The 27,051-nt window shown below is 48.3% G+C and overlaps 2 protein-coding genes across 12 annotated transcripts in view; one reads left to right on the forward strand and one right to left on the reverse strand.

Moving 5' to 3' along the window:
* Window positions 1–225: 225 nt before the first annotated feature.
* flad1 (flavin adenine dinucleotide synthetase 1) lies at window positions 226–7,129 on the reverse strand. 5 transcript variants are annotated; one of them, XM_027030830.3, is made up of 8 exons: window positions 6,999–7,129; window positions 6,095–6,307; window positions 5,034–5,790; window positions 4,270–4,417; window positions 2,947–3,045; window positions 2,511–2,700; window positions 865–938; window positions 226–762 (listed from the first exon to the last, which is right to left on the reverse strand). In XM_027030830.3, the coding sequence occupies exons 2-8, from the start codon at window positions 6,251–6,253 to the stop codon at window positions 627–629; spliced, it is 1,563 nt and encodes a 520-aa protein (XP_026886631.2). In that variant the 5' UTR covers window positions 6,254–6,307; window positions 6,999–7,129; the 3' UTR covers window positions 226–626. The 5 variants fall into 5 exon arrangements, with proteins under 5 accessions (XP_026886631.2, XP_026886634.2, XP_026886633.2 ...); XM_027030833.3 differs by lacking the exon at window positions 6,999–7,129 and adding an exon at window positions 6,815–6,992; XM_027030832.3 differs by lacking the exon at window positions 6,999–7,129 and adding an exon at window positions 6,668–6,992.
* Window positions 7,130–10,131: 3,002 nt separating this feature from the next.
* shc1 (SHC (Src homology 2 domain containing) transforming protein 1) overlaps window positions 10,132–27,051 on the forward strand; it is a 25,995-nt gene continuing 9,075 nt past the window's right edge. Inside the window, exons 1-5 of one of the 7 annotated variants that reach the window (XM_081696432.1) lie at window positions 10,137–10,403; window positions 16,694–16,733; window positions 24,029–24,193; window positions 25,831–25,901; window positions 26,712–26,775. In XM_081696432.1, coding sequence (XP_081552558.1) covers window positions 16,722–16,733; window positions 24,029–24,193; window positions 25,831–25,901; window positions 26,712–26,775 — 312 coding nt within the window. In that variant the 5' untranslated portion in view covers window positions 10,137–10,403; window positions 16,694–16,721. The other 6 variants (XM_035530791.2, XM_035530792.2, XM_035530794.2 and 3 more) reach the window with 6 other exon arrangements.

Here is a 27,051-nt window from a genome sequence, read left to right on the forward strand (position 1 = left end):
ATTTAGTTCTTTTAATTAATTCATTTAATGAATTTAACAAATTTATGTATTTATTTTAACTTTTTTTTTCTTATTCATTTATTTAAATAATTTTATTTAATTATAATTTATTTAATGATTTTTTTTTAATGTCATTTTGATGCCAACGTTTGTTCTTCCTTCAAGTATTTCATAATAACTGACCTAAATCAGTGCATGTCCACTGTGTTGTAACTCAGACGTACATCAGAATTCTGTTCATTTATTGTTCAGTCTGTTGATCAAGTGTCTGGTTCACACATACACAAATGATTCAAAAAAAGGAAACAAACACAAGGTTTTGATACAAATCACATCCAGTGAGGATGACGCAGTGTCAAACGATTCACAGAAACACACATACACACACTCACACACACACATACACACACTCACACTCACTCACACACAGACACAGTCGCACACACACACACACACACACTCACACACACACATACACACTCACACACACACACACACACACACACACACATTATCTCTCTATCATTAAAGGGAGTTGAGAAGTTTGACCTCTACATTTGCCCTTCCTCCCTGTCTCTCCCTCTCCCCTCCTGAGCAGAGGGGTCGTGTGGACCACGATTCCCCCGTCACGTCCTAGAGTTGCGCTCCTCTTCCTCCTTCTCCAGCTGGTAGGCGGGCCGGTAACGGGTCACGCCCCTGTCGTCCACCACCTGGAGGGACGGGTTCTTGAAGGTGTTGTCCAGGCTGCCCAGCGAGGTGTACCTTTGGCAGAGACAAAAGGCAAACTGGAACAACAGGCAGAGAGGGGGGGCAACAGGAGACGCCCTGCGTGGGGGGCATGGCAGAGGGAGAAAGACGCCTCACCCCTTATCATACAGAATGCAGTAAGGCACATACAGGGTCCTCAAGAACAACCAGATGTCATGATATGTCCAGTCCTACAGAGACAAAACAAAACAAACACAACTCATTTTTCTAAACAAAGAGACAAACATCGACCGTTCCTGACACGATGCCAAAGCACCAATCAGCTTCTTTCCAAGGTCACACAGAGGAAGAGAATAGGAAACATCCTCCAAGGAAAGGCGGCGCAGGGAGAGATGCTATCGACAAACGGCTTCCGGTTCGGCTCCAAACGACAATACAGCCGGCTTTAATGCTTTGGTCACTGTAATGGTCTCTTCTCCAATTTCTGTGCCCTCTGTTTCCAGTCTTGGCATGACCTGAAACATTCCTCGGAGGAAACTGAAATAAAACCTCGAAAGATGTGTTTGTTTTGTTTTTGCTTTTTTCAGATGCAGCCATCGATACCGTAAAGTTCAAAAAGTGAAGTACGAGGGCTTCGTAGTGGCACACGATATCGCCTGCTGTTTCTCTTACAGAAGTGACATTGATTAAGACGATTGAGTTGCTCTTTGATCGCGGACACCATCATCATTACTCACCATTTTTAAGATGCCACTTCATATCCACCTGTGAGTGATGAGGACTGAACACTTATTCTCTGCACTGCTGCTTAAAAACTTTAGCCATTTGTAGTGTGTGTGTACGCGTGTGTGTGTGTGTGTTTGTGCGTTAGTGTGTGTGTGCACGCACGCGCGCGCGTGTCCGTGTGTATGTGCGTGAGTGTGTGTGCGCGTGTGTCTGTGTGTGTGTGTGTGTGTGTGTGTGTGTGTGTGTGCCCGCGCGCGCGCGTGTGTGTGTGCGCGTGTCTGTGTGTGTGTGTGTGTGTGTGTGTGTGTGTGCCCGCGCGCGCGCGTGTGTGTGTGCCCGCGCGCGCGCGCGCGCGTGTGTGTGTGTGTGTGTGTGTGTGTGTGTGTGTGTGGTGTCACATTCACGTGGCCTTTCACATGTAAACAGTCACAGCACAGTATCAGACTGAAGTCTGACTAAACCAAACCCTCCATATTCCGTGCTGCATTCCGAGACCGCAGGGGCTCGGAATATCGCCTCACACCAATGGCACGTAGACCTCGTCCTCGTCGTAAACGCAGCCATCCCACAGTGAGAGCACAGCACGTCCACGAGCCCTTTATGTGATCTACTGCTGGCGGACACGCTTGTTATCTGAGGGAGCGTCCAGGTGAAAGTAACGATGACAGGAATCGTTATCCAATCAGGCAATCCCTCCATCATCAGTCTCAATCTACACAGCTACTGACACTTCTGTAGTCTGATATCTACTGTGAGCGTACCAACACAGCCCCTCCACCCTATCCTGGATAGTTCAAGGTCCTTATTGTAATTACCATCACCTCTGTGAATATAACTGTCTCTAGTGTAACTACAGTTAGCATGTCGAGTCCTTAGTGTGTCCTGACCAGTCTGACTTTGATTAATAAAGCTAGATAGATAGATAGATAGATAGATAGATAGATAGATAGATAGATAGATAGATAGATAGATAAACTCACTAAACACAAACACTAAATAAATAACAATAAATAATACCTAGTAAATGTCTGTGTGTGTGCATGCGTGTGCCTGCGTGTGTGTGTTAGAGAGATCACCAGTAAAGGGTTGACTCTCATGTAGTCGGGCCAGCCAGGGTCGGTGGGGCAGAGTGCAGTGAGGGTGCAGGAGTAGGGGTCAGTGCGTCTGGTCCCCATGAGGACGGCAGAGAGTTCAGGTCTTCTCTCCTGGACCTCCGACAGCGCCTGCCGAATGCTGCCCTCCACGGAGATCAGGTCCAGATCATACCTACAGGAACGCACACACGCACACGCACGTGCACGCACACACACACACACACACGGTGAAACATGCCAGTTGACAGGTCCAAAGAAGAAAATGAAAAAGCATCAAAGGAAAACCCTGCAGTTCTCATGCAGTAAACAAATGGTCATTTCTACTGTTAACATTTTTAAAAACTATTTTTAAATAATAATACCAGCAGTAAGCATGAGTGTGAGGTTGTTAGTTTAGTTTGCAGTGGCTGGTCATTACCTTTTTATGGTGTCCTGTAGGAATCTCTCCACCTCAGGGAACGGCGACAGGATGCGGATGTAAAGAGCTTTCACTCGCTCCTCGCCGTCCGGATGGCGCCTGAAACGGAGGATGGCCTCAGCACAGCTGTCCTGGCTGTCCCTCAAACGAATGTTCCGTTAGTGTGACGCGCCGGGCCACCACTGACCCAGGACGTCGGGCTCACGCCAGGCCTTCCACACACACATGTCCTGAGCTGCGCATATTTCAAATAAAATAAGGCCACAAGGGCCTCTTCTAGGCCATCTCTGACAGGAGCCATTCCGGACGTGCTCCGTGTAGAACCGCTCTTCCCCGTGACAATCAAAGGCACCTGGAGGGGTTTCATTCGTCATGGAAACGACCCTCGCAGCTGTTTAGTCCCGGAACCGCGGCCCGATATGCACAAGTGCGGCCAAATTGGAGCCTGTGTGCTCAGCCTCTTTAGGCGGTGGGTCTGTAGCATTTAGCATACACAACATCCCAGTTTACCCGAGACCAGACGCAAATGAGTCAGACACCGCGGACGCGTCAGGCCTCAGGCGTTGGCATTGACGATAGCGGCTTAAATCTGCAGAAGGCCCCAAAGCATTTGGACTAATGACAGGACCTACGTTAACATGCCTAAAGACGACCAAACAAGAGAGGAAGCAGGAGAATGCAGGCGCTCTGGACGTTCCTGCGTAAACATCCATACGATACGTGACGTTATGTGAGCGTAAACATCTCCTCTTTCTCCAGCCTGAGAAAACGAGGAACAAACTGTTGTTAGGCTTCACAGGCAGTTCCTCAGATGAGTATCCTGCTCTGCACTGTGGACTTCACCCTGAGGCTAAATGGATTACCCCGCTGTTCCCTGCAGCGCCCGCATCCTAATCTCCCTCCAAAACAACTTCCTGCTGACTGTCCCGAAAGTAAGATCAGCTGGAGGAGCAGCGTGGTGTTGCTCTGCTCGCCCCGTGGTCTAATTGTGAGGAATAGACTCGTCTGTGTTAGAGCACACGACATGAGAGTCGCAGAGCCGTCCGTATGTGTCTCATGAGCTCATCATATCCACAGCGAGCCGTCAAGATAGCAGTTACAGGGTGTGTGTGTGTGTGGACGTTAGCTAACAAACTGAGAAACTATGACAACAGAAGTGAAGGTTAAAAGCACTGAGCAGAACTACAGTGTTGGTCAATGTTGGTCACACCTTAATCAGAAGATTACGCTGTAACTAACGGTACTCTTACGCTGTTCCACCATTACTCGGCATTGTGGGAGTTACCGATCCCTCCACAGAGAGGGGGAACATCTGCCCCTCACCGTCTGAGGGCAGCGTAGTACAGGTGCAGCAGGGCTGTGCAGTCTTTGCCTCCGTTGAAGCCCACACAGATCCTGGACGCTGAGTACCGCTCCACTGCCGCCTCGATGGTTCGCAGGGCCGCCGACACCTTCTCGCCCAGCGCTGACCCTGCACCACACAGAAGCTACGGTTGGTCCCCTGCCGGCGTTTGTCAAGCGCTGATCTCTCGGGTTACAATAATGAGCCATAAACACTCCTACGTTTCGGTTCAGGACTGCTGCAGCAAGTAAGTGTTAAAGATTATAAGTGAACATTTGAGTCTGTATCTGAGTCAAACACTGAGCCACTTCAGTCTATACAAACTGACATTTGAAGTAAAAAGATAATAAAAGACCAAAGAAGACCAGAGAAGAAAAGAACAGGTGTTTACCACCCCAGTATTTATATTTCTACATACATACATATATATATATATAAGTATATGTATCTATTAGTATATGTTTATCAGTGTGTATATATATATATATATATATATATATATATATATATATATATCAGTATGTTTCTCAATATATATATATATATATATATATATATATATATATATATATATATATATATATATATATAAAAGTATATATTAGTATATTAATTTTTTAGTTTATTTATTATATGTGTATCAGTATATATATTTATTAGCATATATGTATAAGTCACTGTGGATAAGAGCGTGTGCTAATAGACTTTTGTCTGGGTATTCTTCGCTGCGTTCGCTTGGTCTCACCGCTGCACGAGAGCGTGTAGACGTCCTGAGGGGCCACAGCTACGGGGTCAGTGACGAGATGCACCACGCTGCCCCTGGGCAGCTCCTCCTCCAGTTCTGCCCGCGCCCTCTCCACCTTCTCTGCGCTGTCGGAGTCCAGCACCAGCCTCACGCGGTGGTAGTTGCTCAGCCAGTCTGGGTAGGAGCCCAGGGCCACACGCCGGCCCCAGCGCGCCTGTAGCCGGCCGAGCACGGGCGCGATCTCCGCCTCGTCCGCGTCCACGAACACCTGCCGCGTGTGGAAGGCGGTGCCCGTGTCAAACAGGTGCATCAGCCCGTCGAAGGCCCGCTCCAACAGCGAGGGCACCCCGGGGAAGATGTAGACATTACGCACGCTGACGAGCGGGTAGCGCAGCGGGCGGCCCGTGCGCGGGTCGGCGCCGTAGTGCAGGCGGGCGGAGGTGGGAATCACTGCCAACTTGGCGGCGCTGCCTGCAGGGCCCGCGGGGCCGAGGTGCTCCTCCAGCAAGCGTGTGAGGTCCGGGTGGGCGCTCAGGCCCTCGCCGAACGCCATGGCAACCGCCTCGAAGGTCACGTCATCATGCGTAGGACCGATGCCTCCCGACGTGATGAGGTGGGTGACAGTGCGAGAGAGCCGTGCCACTTCATCGGCGATGACTTCCCGGACGTCCGGCACCACGGTGACGCGCTGCACAGTGACTCCCAGCTTCCGCAGGCCGCGGCACAAGTAGGCACTGTTGGTGTCCACGGTGTGACCCTGACACGCACAACACAGTGAGGAATAGCTGGGCTCACGTTTACAGCACGTTTACAGCATGTTTATAACTGCGCCCACATTTAGCACTCGATATACATTTCACAGCTCTCATTTATTTATGACGACGTTGCCATGACCCTCCATATCCTTGATACTCATACATGGTCCCCAAAGCTGAACACAGGCCAGGATTTAATCTCCATCACTTGGCCCCTGGGCCATGACACCAGACTCCTAGACACCGGATTGAGTAGATCAACATATAACGTATCAAACAGCTGATTGGTGTGTGCCACCTCCTCACCTTGAGGATCTCGTCGCCGATGACGAGGATTGCAGCTGTGGCTGTTCCTCCTGCCTCCGCAAAAGAGACGCTGCCATTCTGGGCCATGCTGGTGATGTGAGCTCCCAAACAGCGAATCCGCCACACTGCTCTGTTCAGCTGGGGCAAAACCTGGAGCATTCAGGGGGTGGTGGGTCTACACCAAGGGGCAGGAAGACACAGCTAGGCTGGACACTGAAAACAGCGTGAATAAAGCCCGTCAGACGTGGTGATATAACATGCACTGGAGTCACTGCCACTAAAATGGGCTCTGGGTCCGTGCACACTCAGGACTGTTATTCTCTTAACACTGTTCTTACTTCAGCTCAGACGCACTGACACTAACTTGATTATCTGTTTTTTTGTATCAGAAACGTGTATTTTAAAATGATGACCGAGAGACATCCATAAACAACCAGGCGTATTTCTATTTCTATATAATAAGGAATCAACAAGACCACTGTGGTGTGGCTCTCCGGCTCTCACGTATAATTAAGGTATAATATTAGTGGATCTCATAATGAAGGAGGCAATGTATGTCAATAAAACACCAACCTCCTGAGCAAGGTTGTCCCTCACCCACTAACCCAAATAACGTGGCAGAAGCACTGAACGGATAGGAAATAATCACACGGCCATGTCGGGCAGTGTCCGGAGTAACGCGTGTGATTCAGGGACATTAAACTACAATAACCAGCTCACTTGTGTACATCACCACGTATACAACCAGAGGGTCTCGTAGGCTTGCGAGTCTGGAATGAACAACGTCCCTGCATAGTTAGCAGTGCGTTGAAATCTTAATGCAGAGAGAAGCAGAATAACACAGTGCAAGTCCAAGGTGTTGTTATTCCTAAAATAAGCGTTTGTCCCCATCCCCACCACTCACCTAAACACGGCAGCGCTGTGCAAGAAACCTTGACTCATTTAAGAGTGACGCGCTCTGAGCCAATTGAAACGCGCCGTTAGACGGACGTCGAACTGTTTTGCCACTGAATTGACCAATAAGCTTGAAGAAGGGCGGGGCTAAAACGAGAAGGTGTCGGAAGCTTGTCTGCTGTGTCGTTCCGGTTTTCTGAGTGTTTTCGTTTCGTGCAGCCGCACCGGAACCGCGTGCGCCTCCAGAATGACCCGCATGCTCATTTAAGTCCTTCTATTCTTTTCCTCACGTGCTTAGGTCTAAAACGCAGCGCACAATACTGGTCCGTGTTCTTCAGCGGGGACAGTGGGCTCTGTTCTCCAGACCAGCTGGGATGTTTTATATATATATATATATATATATGGTATTTAGCTGACACTTTTATCCAAAGCGACTTACAGTTATGACTGAGTGCAACTTGAGAGTTAAGGGTCTTCAGGGAGCCAACAGTGACACCTTGGCAGTGGTGGGACTTGAACCAGCAACCTTCTGTACTAGTCCAGTAGCTGAAGCAATGAGCCACGGATTGTCCCTCCGGATCCAGCGTCATGCCGGAGACGCTTTTAGCAGAGCACCGGATTTTGCTAACTAATGTGAATTTTTTTTTTTTTTTTTACCACTTTACTTGGTTCCTCTTATGCGTGAATTATCCACCCAGTGTTCCCTTGCGATCCACAAAGGCTAACTGAACAATCAATTGATAAAGTTATTTAAAGTAGGTTTACACAGTATTAAAAATGCATATTACATTCATTAATACTGCAGGGATTACAAATTACGCCAGTGGTGGGCGACAATATTGAAGCCTCGACCCGAGATAGTTTATTCTTTGTCCAGGAATGTGAGCAACTATCTATGAGGAGATCTGGACAAAGGATTAAATGAATACATTTTATTATGAACATTTAAAACATTTTAATGTACACTTCTGAAACAGGAAGTGGTCAAATCTGAATGACATTTTCACCAGAAACGCAATGTTTATTTCTCCAAAATGAGTCAAAATCCCTGAAGGCCCCCAGTCAGCGGTGTAGCTGTAGGTTCTGTGGGTTGTTTTAATACAACCCAATAGCACATCATATAGGCTACACAAACCCCAGGGCTCAGGGTCACCTAATAAAGCTGTAATTACTGGATAAGGGTGTCAGTCAACATTGTTTGATGGCAGTGTCGCACATTCAAAACATCAAACAGTTCCACCTTTTTGCACAGTGTAGCGATGCAATGGCACAAGAGAGGTTGGCGAGTTCAACACGAAAAAATAATCCAGATTGCTCTGTCACAGCAGAGGCTGAGCTTCCAAACCATCATAAATAAAATGTCAAGCAAATTATTCAAGGCTATTTTCCAGAGGAAATGTTTTAGCAGTACTCTAATGGCAGTTGTTGCACCGTCCAGAGGGGTGGGGGGTGGGCTCTTTTCCAGAGCTGATGTTCTGACACGGAAATAGCACGCAGGCGATGCCCCCTTCTGTGCGTCACTGGCTGCACTGTTCTTCTCGTGCACTTCAAAGCGCATTATTCAGCACATGGTAATCAATGCCGTGCAATTCTGAATAAAACCACGAGCGAATGCTCGAGGTTGAAGCACGAAAGCGGGTTGTGGCACAGTAGGCGCAGGTCATGCATGCAAGCCCTTGGTGAGAAGGGTTTCCTGCCAGCTGTATCAGGTTTTGGTGTATCAGGTGTTGATCATGGAAAACACTACCTGGGAGACTATGAGCACTGGGATAGCACAACAGTCTAGTAGCTGGCGACACGCTTAAACTCCACTTTCAGATGAACGCTGGAAAAACATGAAGTTATACTCACTTGGTTTGACCCCTAGTGGCGAAGCTTTGTTACTGCAATCGGTGGAATTTTCTTTTGCATGGCCCACGTGAACCAAATTTTAGATTAGAGCAGCATTTCTGCTGATACTGCAGGGCGTCTCACACTGATCTGAGATCAGGTTTGTGGCAAGAGGCGCTTCTACCAACCCTGAATAAATTAATATAAACGTCGCCGATGCTCAAAATTTAAGGAGTTGCTTTCATTAGACTAACCTATGATACTAGTGTAGTAATTCATTTTCATAACTGGCAAAAAAGAGCCACTTACTTACCTTGTTATTAGCAAACCATTTTAAGATTAAGTGTCAGTATTTTTATTTGTCTTATTTCTTTGTACTTTGGCTATATAAGCACCTATATAAGTGCCTATATAAGTGCCTATATAAGTGCCTGTATAAGCGCCTATATAAACGCCTATATAAGCGCCTGTATAAGTGCATATATAAGCGCCTGTATAAGCGCCTATATAAGCGCCTGTATAAGCGCCTATATAACCGCCTGTATAAGCGCCTATATGAGTGCCTGTATAAGCGCCTATATAAGTGCATATATAAGCGCCTGTATAAGCGCCTATATAAGCGCCTGTATAAGTGCCTATATAAGTGCCTATATAAGTGCCTGTATAAGCGCCTATATAAACGCCTATATAAGTGCATATATAAGCGCCTGTATAAGCACCTATATAAGCGCTTGTATAAACGCCTATATAACCGCCTGTATAAGCGCCTATATGAGTGCCTGTATAAACGCCTATATAAGTGCATATATAAGCGCCTGTATAAGCACCTATATAAGCGCCTATATAACCGCCTGTATAAGCGCCTATATGAGTGCCTGTATAAACGCCTATATAAGCGCCTATATAAGTACATATATAAGCGCCTGTATAAGCGCTTATATAAGCGCCTGTATAAGTGCCTATAGCATAATGAGCACAAAATCAACTGCCAGCATGTTCACATTCTTAATATAATGTAGAGATGTTAAGCAGTGTGGAAGTACACTGCTCAAATGAAGAGTAAACTTGAATAATTTAATTTAATAAAGAATATACGGGTACACAAGTATGCTTGTGATATTGTGATATCTAAATTGCAATCTAAGATCCAATTGACACCTTTGTTTAGTTGGAAAAAACAATGTGTATGTGTGTGTGTGCAGGTTGATTAGTTATTTGATCGGTGTGTATCCTTTGCTGATAGTGCTGTGCTTGTGCATTTAAAGCCTACTGGCCAATAACACTGGAGAAGTGCTGCGAACTTCAGCTGCACAAGTCAAGGCCACGCGCGCAGCGCACCAGGTGCGGGCGCTCGCGCGGACGCCAAGCGACGTGACGCAGCCATCCGTTCACGGAAGTTAACTCTGGACCGTGGAGAGGGGGCGAGTCGGGGGAGGAGAGGAAGAGGCAGAGAGAAAGAAAGAGAGAAGCGCTTTATGAGCCTGGTCTGTGTCGTACGCGTCTACCCGCCGCCGTCGTGCACCGCGCTCCAGTGGAAAAGTTTGGGAGAGCAGATATAGGACACGAGACCGAGGAACACTAGCGGGTAAGTTCGGCAAAGTTGAGCTCACTTCCCCGCGAGATCCGGGCTGGACCCGCGCTGAAGTGGTGGGCTGGTGCTCGTTACAACACGGTCATACGGTTACATTGTTACTCGGTTACAATGTTACAGCATTATTCAGTTACTTTGTTACTCGGTTACATGGTTACTCGGTTACTCTGTTAACTGTTTGGTTTTGTCTGGGATTCACGACTCTGCCTTTCTTCGCCGCACGGGCTCCTCACGTCCCTGCTCGTGGCTACGTGAGTCTGTGTGCAGAAGTTTGGAGGTTTCGCAACCCCCTGTTGGCGCGTGGAGCTTTCTGACGCTTTAAACTACTTTCAGCTACACTAAACTACATTCAACTACATTCAGCTCATACGCAAACTCGCTATTTTCAACAGAGGACAGCGAAAGTGTGCCATAACGGCGAACATCTGTTGCCGAACGTGTTTCCATTATCACAGCTTGCAAAAACAGCACAGAATAACTGATAAAGTAGGTAGGGTTCGTTCTGCCTCTCTGGTGGTGAGTAGTTGTGTGCAGGACACCGAACACTTACTTGTTGGTAAGATATAATTACACAAGTGATGTAATCTCTCTCTGAAACTCTGGTACATAAATCGGCCCATCCATTGGTGTCTAAGACTTAAGTACATACAGGGAAAATGTTCCCACTTCATATATGAGGCCAGTAGAGCTCCAGACTAATATTCAGGAAGTGTTCTAGGAACTAGAAGAGCATAAGAAATACATGTATTTCGATGATTCATTCATTCATTCATTCATATATTCATATATATATATATATATATATATATATATATATATATATATATATACACACCATAAAGAGGCACCAGTGTTATCTCTTACTGGATTAGTAGTTGCTGAACTGTTGGCTGCTTTTTGGTAGCTCTGTCATAATTATAGAAGTGCACTGTCTTCAGGCCAGTGTGTGTGTACGCAGGTCTCTTCTGCATGTGAATATGGGTTTATGTTCACACTACTTCAAGGAGCCAGTCAAACACTAGTTCCATCCTAGTCTGAGCAGAAAGGGGAACACCAGGTTGACAGTCGAAATTAGTTCTGCCGCTAAACTGAATGTCTAAGACCGAGTGATATCACACACGCATGCACACACACTCAGACATAATCTCAGACAGCAGGGTCAGCGCAGACGTTTTCCTTCTACCTTTGAGGTGTATCGATCCATTTTTGCCCTCAGAGACACTTCTATATTAACTGTCATAGCAGGGTAAAGAGAGATGTCTCACATCACTCACTCTGACATCACATTAATTTGGGTTTTCCACTTCCCCAGTCTGTTCTTGGTGGTTTTGCTTCTCAGGAAGTTCCAGAGTCTTGTATAGCAATTCCAAAACCCACCCTCAACACTTATTATTTGGATGTTGAATGTAATTTTGTGTAACAAATAATTTTTCTGTTGTGCAGTCAGCAGTGTCCCTCGTGCGTTACCAATGTGTTGTTTGAGACTGTTTCTTCTCTCTCTGGTTTTAACGTTTAAAGACCCCCACAACTGTGCAGATGTGTTTTCACTGCTCTAACTCACCTTGTTCACTTAAATAAACTTTAATTAGCTTATCTGTCTGTCTTTCGTTAGCTAGGTTTTGAAACTAGTAGTATATTCTCCAGCTCTCCAAAAAAGCATGAAATAAATGTGAATTTCTCATTAATTCAGAAACTGCAGTAGTCAGCTTTGATGTAATGTTTTTTTAATAGTAGCATTTTTGACAGACTTGGTCATAAGTGGATGGTCCAATTGTAAACTAAAACCTTCCACTTTATACAGATTTTAAAATGCACATCATTGAGAAGTTAGCAGAACTAAGGTTTTTTTACATGTCCACAGGCAGAGAATAAGACTTGGAAGTAACACATTATGAATCGGAGTACGGGAAAAATCCCCGTGTCATGACTGTGTTCTTCATGGCCATTACCGTGTCTGGGAAATTCCAATGTGTGTGAGGGCTTGGAATGGCACAGCCCAGGGGTGGAGATGAGCCCCCCTCTGTTTGTCCCACCGGGCCACACTGCCAGGGAGGCTGTGGGACTGCCTGAGAACTGAAGGGTCATGCAGAAATGCTGGACACGGATGATCAGTGCTTCAGAGTCCATTATACTCAAACTTGTCAGTTTGGTAGGAAATGCAGAATTCTTCAACATAAATTCAATTTTAAAAATATTAAAGCTCAGAATGACCCCAGACTGGTGTTTGGGTCGGGGCCTACATGCCAACTGTGGGAGTCACAGCAGAGCGTCTGGCCGACAGAAAGAGCAGCTCTGTCTCAAATCAAATCGCATCCAAATGGGTTTATCTAGCGCTTTTTACAACAGATGTTGTCACCACGTGCCTTTGTTTTTATAGCATGTCCTTTTCATCAGTTACCATAGCAACATGGATGTGTAGTGGAGACGGGTGTCACACCTGCTGTCGGAGTCAAACCGCTGGCAGACATAATGGAATATCGCCAAAGACTTTTAGGCAACTGCAAGGAACACGGATGTACAGAGTTGGGAAAGAATGCCAAAAACTCTACGGATGAACTGTAATTCCCAAATAATCCTCTAACCTATCAGGAGGCAACCTTCAGAACACAAATAAATGCTTTTGTAGTTACCACACAATGATCTTCTCTGTTAATGATCTGTTCTGAGACACCTGACGCCAAAGGCAAACAGACCCACTGCGCTGCGGAATTTCTTTAAAAAAAAAAAAAGAATCTTTTCAGGACCAGAAGTGCAAGTTCTCACCCACGTCTCGTGTTCTCACCCACGTCTCGTGTTCTCACCCACATCTTGTGAGCATTAGTACAGGGGCTCCAGTTTCTTCCTTTCACTCCTTTTCCCAAAAAAGATGGAAGCAGCACTGTGCCAGGGAAAGGTCGGGGTATTATCCGTGTCACTGCCCGCGTCTCTGCCCACTGAGGCACAGGTGCACACAGCCAGTTGTCGTTAGGGTGATCTCAGCATCACTGGCGATGAAACAGCATAATGGAGCGTCACATGCTGCGCGTCTGTGGATTGTAAATTTAGTGGGTCAACATCATTGTTTACATGTAGGTTAAAACAGTCTTGATTGTACTGTTAGCTACAGTGAGAGCTTGGCGCTGTGTGTGAGTCACGCAGGTTGCATTCAGAGTGTGTACATACATATTTAGTAGTGCAGGAATTGCTGCGTTAATAGTGTGAGGTCACATCTCTCTGCATGAGAGCCTCTGCTAAAGGTCATACATGTCAAGTACCAGCAAGTTATAAATAAAAACACTACACCAAATAAACCCCTGCTAAAGCTCACCCACACACACACACACACACACACACACAGGCTGTGTTTGTTCTTGCGGTCTTTCTCACCTTCTGATTGGTCTGGTTTGGGTCCGTTTTTTTTTTTTTTTTTTTTTTTTTTTTTTTTTTTTACACCTTAACTCACAACAATTTCCATCCCGCACAAACAAACAAAGGTTCAAAGTGTTATCTGGGTATTGTGAGCTAGGTGGAATCTCTGGTCTTGCTGAGAGCAGTGTGTGTTTATGGACCCTGAGCTGTGGTGTTTGTGTCCCCCATTCCCAACCACCCTGTCGTCCAGTTTGCACCTGCTGCAGAGAAACGTGAGGAGCAGCAGAAGCGGGGAGGCGGAAAAGTGAAATGGAAACTTGGCGGAGGTGTAAATCGTGGGCTGCTTGTCTGCCAGTGCTGAAGCAGAAGTGTTACATTTAGTCTAAACACTGAGCAGTGAGTGTCTCTCCATGGACAGATGGATGGACGATCGTGGGATGGTGGAACATGTTTACTGTTTATATACAGTGTTGGCTGTGTAAGTCATCTACTACTTCTTTTACCAACTCGCTTACTTGTGAGTCATAGTTCAGCATGGGGCATTTTTATTCTGGTAATAATCTCTGTATTACTGATGCTACACTTAATCCACTTTAATCTTGTCGCAGATAAAAGCTAAACCGTTATGTTACTGGTGACATTTGGGCAAAATTACCACAGGAGGTCACTCAGAAACTCCTGGAGATTTACAGTCATCACACTCTGAAAGGTTCTATGTGACTACATTTACATTTTATGGCTTTTAGCTGACGCTTTTCTCCAAAGCGACTTACAATTACGACTGAGTACAACTTGAGCAATTGGGGGTTAAGGGTCTTGCTCAGGGGCACAACAGTGGCAACTTGGTGGGGCTTGAACTAGCAACCTTCCGATTACAAGTCAAGACATATTCTGAAGGCCCTGTGGCATACGTAGGCAGAACATGTTACTTAACTGTCAGGTCTGTCCTCTCTGGAGGGAGAGAGCAAGAAGGGCACGTAGATGACTAACGGCAGGAGACGGGGGGCGGGGTGGAAATAGAACGCCAATGTTTGTGCTTTGGGAGATGAAGAATGTTGATATTCACGTGACAAAGATCTTACCCATTATTTAATATTTGCATACATGTGAATCAGCATAGTGTGTGAGTGACTGTAGAAGAACACAGATGTGTGTGCGCGCGACACCCCCTCTGTGGCAGAAGTTTCCTTGTTGCTTTCTCATACAAACCTCTACAGAGCGACACAGTGCCACATTTAACAGACCCGAGATGTTTGAAGTTGGGTGTGAATGGCTTGTAAGGCGGCCTCCTGGGATACGTGCTTGCTCCGTGGCTTGGGGATGTGCAGATGTGCCTGTGGTTACACCAGGGCCACTGAAGCGAAATCTCTCACCACGGTTGTTAAGGGATTTGGACCTTGGGAATGTAGACTGGAGCGTTCCACATGGCGGAGGTGACCTCTCATTGTCCGTCGTTGGTCCAGCATGAGCCTGAAACAGCGTCCCAATCTGAGTGGTTTTTGGCCATAACTTCTGATGGGCTCATGGCATAACTGAGTAAATGTGGTGTGGGAGTTGAGCTGTCTTTAATTGGACTGCTGTAGGCCGTGTAGGCAGGAGAGGCTGAACGGACCTTCTCAGTCACGGCGCTGAGCGCATGTAGTGGAGGCCCAAACGTTACCTCACATGCCACCTCACACGTTACCTCATACGCTACAGTCTACTGAGATGTTTGTGCCAACTCGCACTGCCCATGAGGCAATCTTGCACATGCCACCAAGGCCACTTTTGAAATCAGGCACAAAAGGTGTGAAATATGTAGAAAATAGTCAAATACACCTGCATTTATCTGAGTTTGTAAACAACAGATTCTGAAGGACAAAAAAACCAAAACAAATAGGGTATGTGCCTGGAAACGACTCCCTCAGATGGTATGTGGTGTAACCAGCATATCATTCTAATCTCTGCTAATCTCTGCTCACTTGGCATCATGTTAATTTGCATAAACGGCTATTTTCACCACGTTAGTGTATGTGTTAACCTGTAGACGACAGGCACGGTAAACACAGGCTATGGCGGCTCTACCAGCCATTTTGTGAGCTGTAGCTCATCAGCCAGCTCGTGCTCTGAGTAACAGCTGTGTGGTGATGTGTGAAGATGGCAGATTCTTAGCGTGTATTTTCTTGCTTAAATCACATGACTTCTAGCAAGCCCTCTTGCAGTCTGGCCTACGGCAGGGCGTGTGTGTGTGGGCGCTCCGTGGCCTGGGTCAGCCAACAGTCCGGAATAGATCTTTGGGCAGCGTGAAGGAACTCGGCCTCAGCCAAGGACCATGGAGGCTTCCGGAAGGGTTGCCCCCGGAAACTGACCGTAGAAGAGCACCAGCCTGTGAGGCGTTTGGAGAACGCTGAATGGGCGTACGCTGGGACATGAGTTCACTGTTAGGATACAGAGAGGCAGACAAGCCAGGGCACCGCCAGGCCCCACACACATGGTATGGCCATTCCACTCATACCATGTTGTGTCTGAGCATGACAACCTCCCTCTCTCTCTCTTTGACCCCCACCCCCCCACACACACAGCTGTGAGTTGGCGCACCTGAGCCCCACATCTTGGCGTGTGCGACACTCCCAACACTGCAACTTTGTCTCCTGTGCAAGTAAAATCCCTGATGGGGCCGCAAGAAATGGTGGGTGGTTTGTAGCTGAGTGAAGGAAGGCCGACTAAGACTACACTAGTTACACCAGCAGTGAAGGGAATGAAACACCAGGCCACAGCTTGACTAGTTTTCTGGGGGCCAAGGGTCAGCTGAAAAGCCCTGGACAAAGAAATTAATAGTTTTCAGTTTTTGTTGTGTTGTGTGCGCGCATGTGTTGTGTGCGCGCCATGTGTTTGTGGCTGATGTGTGTGTTTGTGTGCTAATTTGTGTGTTTGTGTGCGCTTTGTGGTGTTTCTAGGGAGTTCATACAAGCAGAGTGTTGTCCAATGGAGTATGTGGTAAGCTTCTGACACGCACACGCATGCTCTTTCCCACACGTGGGCACCTGCACACATATGTGCTCGCTCTCTCTCATGCGAACACACACACACACACCCCATCTGAGGTATAGAGGCTGAACATGTTGTAGCTCGGGGCCTCATTGGCTATCACCTCGCCACCCGCCCTTGTGGGTGGAGCTGGCTACTGCCCAAGGCCTTATGCGACCTCTGCCCTCACGCAGCCGCTGGGCACAGTGCCACCTGGCTGTGGCATGAACATGCCCCAGTTCCAGTTCTGCATGATTGTCGCGGTAGTCACACACAGTCAGACCGAGACTGTTGTCCGTAACTCACATATTTCAGTGTAGGTGATGTCACGTAACGTTGTGTAATGAGCAGTGTAGACAGAGACGTTAGCACACTACCACAGCTCACAGAGACTCTGGTCTTTACAGCAAACCAGGCGGTGTGGTTGTCATGGTATTGGTCGCAAATCGCTGGCTACCATTTTTTTTAACCACTTTTTGGAATAAGGGTGAACAAATTTGGCTGGGAAAGAAAACTGACCTAGCGTCACTAGACAGACTGGTCCCCATTTCCCCATGCCTGGCCAAGCACTGCAGACTCACTGGACACAAACGACACACCGTCAGTCTCCAGGGAGCTGAATATGTAGGGCAGCACAGACCAGGATCGAGAGTTTCAGCCTCCATACCCAGAACCGCTCCGTCCTGCACACACAGGGTGGAGGAGCAGGCCACCACCCCACCTCTCCTCTGCCTCGGCCCTCTCTGGTGTCCTCTCGTCCTGGTGTGGGTTCCTCTGCTCTTCTCCACGTACGCGCGCTGAATCTCCTCCTCCAGCGTAAAAGGCTCTCAGTGGATCGCAGGTCTGCTGTCTTTCTCACCGCCCCTAATTGACTGTGTTGACTGTGTTAGTCTCGCTGACCCTGTGTCTGCTGTAACTGACTGTGTTGACTGTGTTAGTCTCGCTGACCCTGTGTCTGCTGTAACTGACTGTGTTGACTGTGTTAGTCTCGCTGACCCTGTGTCTGCTGTAACTGACTGTGTTAGTCTCGCTGACCCTGTGTCTGCTGTAACTGACTGTGTTAGTCTCACTGACCCTGTGTCTGCTGTAACTGACTGTGTTAGTCTCACTGACCCTGTGTCTGCTGTAACTGACTGTGTTGACTGTGTTAGTCTCGCTGACCCTGTGTCTGCTGTAACTGACTGTGTTGACTGTGTTAGTCTCACTGACCCTGTGTCTGCTGTAACTGACTGTGTTGACTGTGTTAGTCTCGCTGACCCTGTGTCTGCTGTAACTGACTGTGTTGACTGTGTTAGTCTCGCTGACCCTGTGTCTGCTGTAACTGACTGTGTTAGTCTCGCTCACCCTGTGTCTGCTGTAACTGACTGTGTTAGTCTCGCTGACCCTGTGTCTGCTGTAACTGACTGTGTTGACTGTTAGTCTCGCTGACCCTGTGTCTGCTGTAACTGACTGTGTTCACTGTGTTAGTCTCGCTGACCCTGTGTCTGCTGTAACTGCAGGGCCTTGTAAGTTAATTCCCTCCATCTGCGTCGTGTCCTGTGTACTCAGGTGCTTCTCCACACTGGTGGTCCCAACACGCACGTCCATAACCTTCTTCTGTTTTTTTGTTGCATTTGTATTGTTCTCTCTTGTTCTTATGGTTTATTTTTTCTAGTGTGCGGTAATGTCAAATGTTAATGGTTTCTGTCCTGAACGTTGTCACGGTGACAGAGGTGGTATTGTTCGTGGTTTTCTGCACACAGTCGAGCCTATGTTGTCTCTTTCTCCTCAGCTGGGTCTGTGCCCTGCGACTGACTTCTGTCCACCCCAGACAGACAGCCATGCTCACGTCACCATGTCCTCTGTGACCAGGCTGTCTCGCAGCACACTCTGGGAGTTGCACTTCCTGACCATTTATTGTTAGCATTGCTGTTGTCTGATAGTTAGGTCATTAATCCAAACACCACGCTGTGGGCGTCCAGCTCCTGTCAGATCCAACAGGGCACATGCGCGTTTGCTTCTGCTGAGCGAGAGTAACAATGTCCTTCACGTGACCTTGAGAGTCTCTCATAATGCACCAAATGATGGGTTTAACTGTGAGTGAAGGAAGGGTCCGGCAAGCGCCCGAGCGCACGTGGTGTCAAGGTCCCGGAAGAGGTCAGTGCAGGCAGAGTCCGGATAACAGGAAATGGACAAATGGGAGGAAGGAAGAGTGGGAGAAGCCATCTATCCTTTGTTCTCTAAGGTTACCCAGGCAAAAGTGCTCCCTCACCACTCTGTCCACACACACCCTGTAGGTGCATGAGAGCGTATGAGGCAGGGACATTCATAGATGGCCAACAGACAGCTGCAAGGAGAGGGAGAGAGGGAGAGAGAGAGAGGGAGGGAGGGAGGGAGCTGGAAACAGGAATCGGCAGCAGTGTGTGACTGTGTGAGGAAGAAGCTAGAGAGCGAGAGCGAGGGAAGAGACTGCCAGGCAGGGGAGGACAGTTGGCCGTGCCGCTCGCTCCCAAACGCAGGTGGAGGAGGAGAGTGTGTGAGCGTGGGGGACAGAGAGCGAGACTAAGGCTGATCGGAGCATCATTTCTCCAGCGTTGCGGACGAGGCGAGACCAGAGCAGGAGAGGCAGAGTAAAGCAGTGCATGGACACCAGTGAGAGCACGTTTTGCCGGTGCCGGAGACACGACCAGGACTCAGGGAGAGACAGCAGGAGGAGCACAGTGTGTGGCTGAAGACCCGCGGATTCTCTCACTCCTGCTGTTGGGCTGAACTTTAGCTGCTTTACTCAGCTGACTGTGGATCAAAAATGACTTCAGAAACACTTTATTATAATGTAGTCATTTTGGGCACACGGGCATCTCTCTGATGACTACTGGACTTTATATTACTGGGCTTATTTATATTATTGGTCTTACTGTATGCAGAAAGAAAATCAGGTCCTCATATGCAAAACTTTTCTGTTTTAATTAATTAGTTAATTAGTTATGCGGCAAACAGACCTTCAGTAGTATTGTGATTACTTTAAGTGCTCTTGGCATAAGGTCCTTTTGCAATGTTCTGTTTTAGCCAGATGTGTGTGTGTGTGTGTGTGTGTGTGTGTGTGTACATGACACACTCTTCAGCAGTATTTGATTTCCTTGTTGGACTGGTGCCTGCTGTGCACTGCGCTGTGTGAGCGTGTGTGTGTGTGTGTGTGTGTGTGTGTGTGTGTGTGTGTGTGTGTGTGTGCGCGCGCGCCACTCCGAGTCTCTGTGTTTCTTCACGAGCGTCTGGTTCTCTCTGTGTCCAGATGCCAGCATCGATTATCTTCACAGCACCATGGGAGAACTCGGGCCGCGATCCGTACACTACTGATCCACAGCGGGACTGACAGGACACTGTTCCGGGAATCTCACTGTGGCGTGCGCCGGTCCTGATTGGCTGAGCGTCGCTCTGACAGGTTTTGCGTTGGTGGAACTCGTTGTCTTTTGTTTGGGTCCGTCAAGATTCCATCTGGCAGGATTCCGCCCCGCAGTCTATCGCCATGGCAACAACCTGGCAGCTGTGAAGTTCTATCTGGTCGTTTTCACAAGTTAGCGTTGGGCGAGCTTTTGCGGGCGCTGCCGTTCACGCAGACCGAGGTTCTGAGGAGCTTCTCTCCTCTCTTTCATCTTTTACTCGTCTGCTCTGTTCATTGACAGTCGGGCTCTTACGTTTTGTACGGTTTGGTGCTTTGTAGCCCTCATAATTTTTGGACGACCATATCCATCAGTACTTGCGATTAGGTGCTCAGGTGACGGGTCACCGATGTTCAGGTCATGTTCAGGTTCTTTGGTAGTTTGCATGTGTGTGACTAAGTCTGCATCGCCATTAAACTCAGGTCTCCCGAGAGCCTCGCCATCGTCAACGTGCCACAAACCAATCGCAGAGGTGTGCGTCGGCTAACCTCCTACCTGGCAGGCTTTGCCCCTTTCATTCCCTTCACGTGTGCCCACGTCATTTTTAAGCTCACGTTTTTTAGCTTCTGTACTGTCTCGCCTTCGGTTCAGACAGACTGGAATGGAATCCACGCCAGACCTCAGTCAGCCGTGGTGAACCAACGGCGTGCCATCTTGGACTGAACCGTTGCGGCTACACAGGGATTCTGCCATATTCTTCATCTCTTGGTGCTAGTCTGAGCTGCTTGGCTCTGGCGTCTCTGCTGTTACTGAGCTGTTTTTACCCCCTTTGCACTGTTTCCCCTGAACACTGTGCGCCTGTGTGGCGTGAAGCGCTACCCGCGGCGAACCAGCCGCGACGCTAGGAGCTCTGAATGCCATCTGACTGCGCAGCATCGATGACATGGTGCAGATCTTGAGCTGCTAGGCCGCTTCGTGTTCCATGCGGTGTGATTATAATCACCGGTGCATTTGAACAAGTCCACGAAGTCTTAGAACTCACAGAACCTCTTCAGAGCTGTACTGTAAAGACACTGTTTATCATCAGTTCATCAGTCATTTTTAAAGTTTCACAGCGGTGCGAGACTGTGCCCCGGTGATACCCGACAAGCTCCACCCCCTCCTGCCTGGGTGCTGTGGGCTCCAACCCACTCAGCTCGTCCGTTAGGCGACAGACGTGCAACTTCTGTAACGGCACAGAGTCGTGTGAGCAGCTACGGTAAACCAATCTGAGCGCCGTTTGTCGATGGTTGTGTCGAAGCAGCTGTTTTATGCTGGCAGAAAAAGTTGTAGCCAGCAGGTCACTCTCAGGATAGGATAGCCCGCGCAGCGCGGCTACACACAAGTGCGGATACGCCCGTGGGCGCTGAAAAGTGCGGTAAAACTGGACTGACGGCAAACTAGTGGGTCTGATTTGTCCTCAGACTGTTGTGTCTCCAGACATGCCTGGTACCGTTTCTCAGATATGAGATGTCATTTAGGGTAACGAGCGAGCGATTGATTGTCCAGTCAGCTTCTAATGAGTCCTCTCGTCTCGGCTCTCTGTGGGAGGATCTTCAGCTGGAGCCAATCAGCTCTCATTATCGTCAAGCTGGCTCGCCGGTGTTGGGCGCTACAGTGGGAGCCCGTGTCCTTACAGATGATGGTGGTAATTCTCTTAGAAACTTTACCACAGGACATCACACGGTATACTGTGGTTCTGACCACTGTCTTCAACCTACAACTCACTGAGTGGTTTCACTAATGGTGCTCAAATTATGGTAGATTTTATATAGCCATATTTATAGCCATATTTATTTCCAGAACACTGACAGAACAGTTTCAGAGCTCCATTAGATTATTTCACCCTTTTCTAAATCTGTGAGTGTTTATTTATTTTACCAATCTGTGAAGTCTTTTTCTAGCAAGCGGTGTTAGAATTTAAATGAGCTAGTTAATAGTTGTTGATTGTTGAGAGGCAGTGAATCGTAACGTGTGGACGTTTCCCGCGGAGAGGAAGGAAGCACAAAAAGGCAGCCTGGAGAAAGGACGGGAAAACACGGGAGGGGCTGTGGGGGGGCGCGAGATTGTCTGGAAGAAGCGCGCAAGCGTGATCGAGAGAGAGCAGGCACACGAGAGGGAGCGTCAGGAGGAGGAGAGCAGGACCAAGGCCCAGTGCACCGTCTGGAGACTCCGGGAGGGTTTCCGTGAGAGGAGGGACAGGGAGGGACAGCGTCTGAAGGGGCGGAACGCAGAAGGAGGGAGGGAGACGCAGCCAGAAGTGATTTGGAAGCGAAGGGAGGAGGAGGAGGGCGACGAGGAAGAGGAGCTGGAGCGCGGGAGGGCCGACAGGGGACCCAGGATCGTTTGGAGGAGGAAAGAGAGGGAGTGAAGGGAGAAAGAGAGAAAGGAAGGGACAGGTCTGACCGAACTCTTACGACCAGTTTCCCTTTCCGTGTGTCCGGAAGCAGCGTGACGTGTATAGCGTGATCATAGCTGCGTGACGCGTTTAGCGCTTTAGCTGGACTGATCCCTAATCCCTAATCTGGAGCTGTGGTTTGTTGCACTTTAATCGATGAACTTCTAAACCTTGAGGAAACAGATGTTCTCTCTGATCCTCGCTGAGGAGAGCAGCTCTGTTTTTCTTTAAATGATCAGCGTTAGCTGGTTCAGTGCTCCACATCTAACCTCTCTCTCTCTCTCTCTTTTTCTCTCCCTCGCCTCTGCATCGATCTGTCTGTTCCTCGGATGTCTCTTCTCTTTGAGGCTCAGCTGTTGTTAATGGGCTTTTTATGGGACTCAGACAAGCACTACTAGACTGGAGCTCAGAACACACTAACAGAAATGCACGCACACACACACACCAACCATTTGCTGAGCTCTCTCTCTCTCTCTCTCTCTCTCTCTCTCTCTCTCTCTCTGTGTGTGTGTGTGTTGACACACACATTGTGTAAGGCAGGTGCCAGCAGACAGGTGTTAAAATGACAATCGTGCCATTCTCCAGCAGGGTGTACGGTGCTCAGTACTGACGCTCATATCCAGCAGGAATCCTAATTATTTCTATGCAGGCTGAGATCTGGTGTAAACGCCCTCACACAGAGATTAGCACACACTGTTTGACAACAGCGATGTCAAAGACTGCAATCTGACGAGACCGGGCGTGTTTTCGATTTGTTTATGTTCTGTTTCTCACTCTCTCTTTCCCTGTCTCTGATGTTTTTCTTTCTCTGGTGTTTTTTCTGTCTCTGGTGTTTCTGAACTGAACTCTCATAGTGCAGCCATCTCTGGTCCAACGATGAAGGACCCAGCAGACACAGAGACACGTTGGACCGCAACGCAAAAGAGACAAGCACGCTGTGATTTTTTTCGACAAAGAGACTTGGAGAGACCTTAGGAGGAACTAAGAGAGACTTGGAGAGACCGTAGGACAAACTAAGTCGTCCTCAGATTGAATGCCGTCGCCGCGCTAAACACGCCGCCATGGAGATCGCGCCCAAAACCAAATACACTCCCTTCAGGAGCGGCTCTTTCAGCTCGGCAGACGAGACCACCTCCAACCTCTCTCTCCCCTCCTCTGCTCCGCCCACTCCTCTCACTCCTCCTGGCATCCCTTCTTCTCTCTCTTCCTCCTCGCTCGCCCCCATGCTCCCCCCCGTCTCGCCGCGGCCGGCCGAGAACAGCCCCACCACGCTGTGTTCCTTCTTCCCCAGGATGGGTGCCCTGCGCCTGGGCATGTCTGCCACTCTGCTCCCTGGTCTCAAGGCCTCCAGCAGGTCTGAGCAGGCGGCTGGACCCCTGCAGGTGCCGGCAGTGGAGGCCGTGCAGGGGGCGCCCGCCGCGCTGTCCGCCCTGCCTCTAACCGCTCCATCTCCCCCCCCTCGCCCCCCCCAGGACATGAACCGGCTGGGCGGGGCATCGCGGAGGGCACGGGTCGAAGGGGGCCAGCTCGGAGGAGATGAGTGGACGCGCCACGGTTCCTTCGTCAACAAACCCACCCGAGGATGGCTGCACTCGGACAACGTGGTCAGCACCACCGGCGTCTCCTACGCCGTCAGGGTAAGGTCAAACATCACCCCATTCTCGCATGTGTTACCCTCCTTTTTCTCTCTCTCTCTCTTAGCGCCTCACCCTGCAGGGTGACGTGGTCTCGTTCCCCTTTCTCCAAATCAGGGTGGGGCTTGTAGCAGGGCCACACCCACTGCCACTAGCACATTGATTGAAATTGCATATACCACCAAAGACACACAGCGTCCCACAGACTAGGGGGCGTGTCCATCTACTGCCCTACTCGGAGAGGCTTGGTCCAGTACACCAGAGCATCTGAGCTTTCGTTTCCTTGACTTTAAGCTCAGAACCACAGTAAGTGTGTAAGGAGTATTCACCCTAACATACACCCCTGGAGCACTCGTGCTCACTCCTGGATCTCTAGGACCACACCTTGTGTATGTCAGAAGATCACTCATTAGTAGTAACTCCTGCTAGCACCATAGTGTCATAACACTGGCAGTTCTTGATCACATATTTGGTTGCTGCTGCTTTGACCCCGAACAACCCCAGCAGCAGGTAGGGGCTGGTGAGGTCCACCTCCTTGAAGTGACAGTGCGCCATCATTGGTGGCGGCTAATCAGAAGGTGGCAGCTGCTTCTGGAAGCTCTGATGCACGCGGTCTGCTGTCCGGCGCCGGTCTGAGTGTCTCGGACCCTGCCGGACACAGGCCGGTCTCCACATCGTCTGAAGTCTCAGGTCTTGGCAGGCCACCGCCCCGCCCCTATAAAGCTCTCCACCAGGAGCAGGTTGTGGGATTTAAAATTGATATTTCACTCCAAGCAAGAGTTCTGTTTTTTTACTTGGCTGGAAATAGTTCACGTTTCTGAGAATGGTGTTGCTGATAGCTGAGCCCGTGTCATGACTGTTCCTCACGGTCTGCAGTACGAGAACTGTTGGCCGTGTTCCAGGAGCCCCGATCACTTGCCCCGTCTGGATCTGTGCTGTTAGACAGGGCACCCATGTCTGGTCAGCATTTACAGGGCTGACACTACAGGTGCACATATTGAAGTTTCATTCAATTTGCAATTCTGAGTTCAAGATTTGATTGCATTTTTTTCCATTTTATGTAAAAATATGTATTGGTTCCACAGATCTGTAAATATTTACTGCACAGGTTGGTTTGTTTGATTAGTTTGAATAATTACAATTTTATATCAAAACCAAAGATTGCATACAAAATGAGTAATTTTCTCAAATGGTGCCACTGAGCAGTTGTACCACTATATTACTGTATGGCTGATAGCAAACCTCACAGGAGACCCTCAGAACACATGAAGGGAGTGCGGAAGATACAGGTTTATTCTCTGAGATATAAATAAATACTCACCTTAAGCCAAGCGCAGGAAAATGGCCCAGACTCTGTGAGTGTGTTACCTTTGTAAATAAATAAGGAATGAGCTGTTGTGTTGTATTGTTGGGTAACAAGTCCCAGGATGGGGAGATTGTTGTGCTCACAGACAGCTGCATGCAGCCATTTTCACAAAATGAAGTCATTTTGCATAACCAATGTTTTAACAGGAAATTCTTCTTAGGTTACAGAATAGCTTGGGTGGTGCTTAGTGTGTATGTGTGTGTGTATGTGTGTGGGTAGGTCCAGGAAGTGGACTTGGCTAAAGTGTTCATTGTTTGTTTGCTGTGCTCTGCAGTATATGGGCTGTGTGGAAGTTCTGCAGTCCATGAGGGCACTGGACTTCAACACCAGAACTCAGGTTACCAGGTAGAACAAACTCACACACACACACACACACAAAAAAAAATAAAAAAAAATGTATATATATATATCTATATATATATATATATACATACATACATACATTCACACATACACACACGCCTTTGAGAGAGAATGTGTGTGTGTGTGTGTGTGTGTGTGTGTGTGAATGCTTGCTGTAATGATCACACACTTTACTCTGGGTGGTGGAAAACTCTCCTTCTGTTAAATATTAATCTCTCCCCCCACCCCCACCCGTTGTAGTCCGTGGTTGTGGGGGAGGGGTGGAGGGAGCGTTCTTTCTCATCTAACCTTTTCTTTTCAGATTCTCAAAACGGAAGTGTGTGTGTGTGTGTGTCTGTGTGTGTGTGTGTGTTAATACCATCAGTCTTGCTTTGCTGCCATAAACGCTTATTGTAGAAGCTTCTGGAATCTTTGTAGTTCTCTCATCTTGTACAGCGCTGGCTAGTGTTAGAGTACCGTGTGTGTGTGTCTGGTTTCAAAGACTCAGAGTAAAGCTTCTTGTTTTACCATATTCATCTAACCAGTTTTTCAGAGAAAGAAAAATGTGTGTGTGTGTGTGTGTGTGTGTGTGTGTGTGTGTGTGTGTGTGTGTGTGTGTCTGGTTTCAAAGACTCACTGAGTAAAGCTTCTTGTTTTACCATATTCATCTAACCAGTTTTTCAGAGAAAGAAAAATGTGTGTGTGTGTGTGTGAGTAAAAAAGCCCCCCCTCACACACACACACATACACACTAAGCCCACCTGTCACCTCGTGGTTGTGTGTTCCACTAATTCTGCATACTGTGTGTTTCAGGGAAGCCATATCAGTGGTGTGTGAGGCTGTACCAGGTGCCAAAGGAGCTCAGCGCAGGAGGAAGGTACTAATCCCCGTTCACTACACCACTGTATGCTCAGCACTAGTCCCCGTTCACTACATCACTGTACGCTCAGCACTAGTCCCCGTTCACTACATCACTGTATGTTCAGCACTAGTCCCCGTTCACTACATCACTGTACGCTCAGCACTAGTCCCCGTTCACTACACCACTGTACGCTCAGCACTAATCCCCGTTCACTACACCACTGTACGCTCAGCACTAGTCCCCGTTCACTACACCACTGTACGCTCAGCACTAATCCCCGTTCACTACACC

The sequence above is a fragment of the Electrophorus electricus genome, chromosome 14 (assembly GCF_041902795.1).
Source record: "Electrophorus electricus isolate QZ-2024a chromosome 14, ASM4190279v1, whole genome shotgun sequence".
NCBI lineage: Eukaryota > Metazoa > Chordata > Actinopteri > Gymnotiformes > Gymnotidae > Electrophorus > Electrophorus electricus.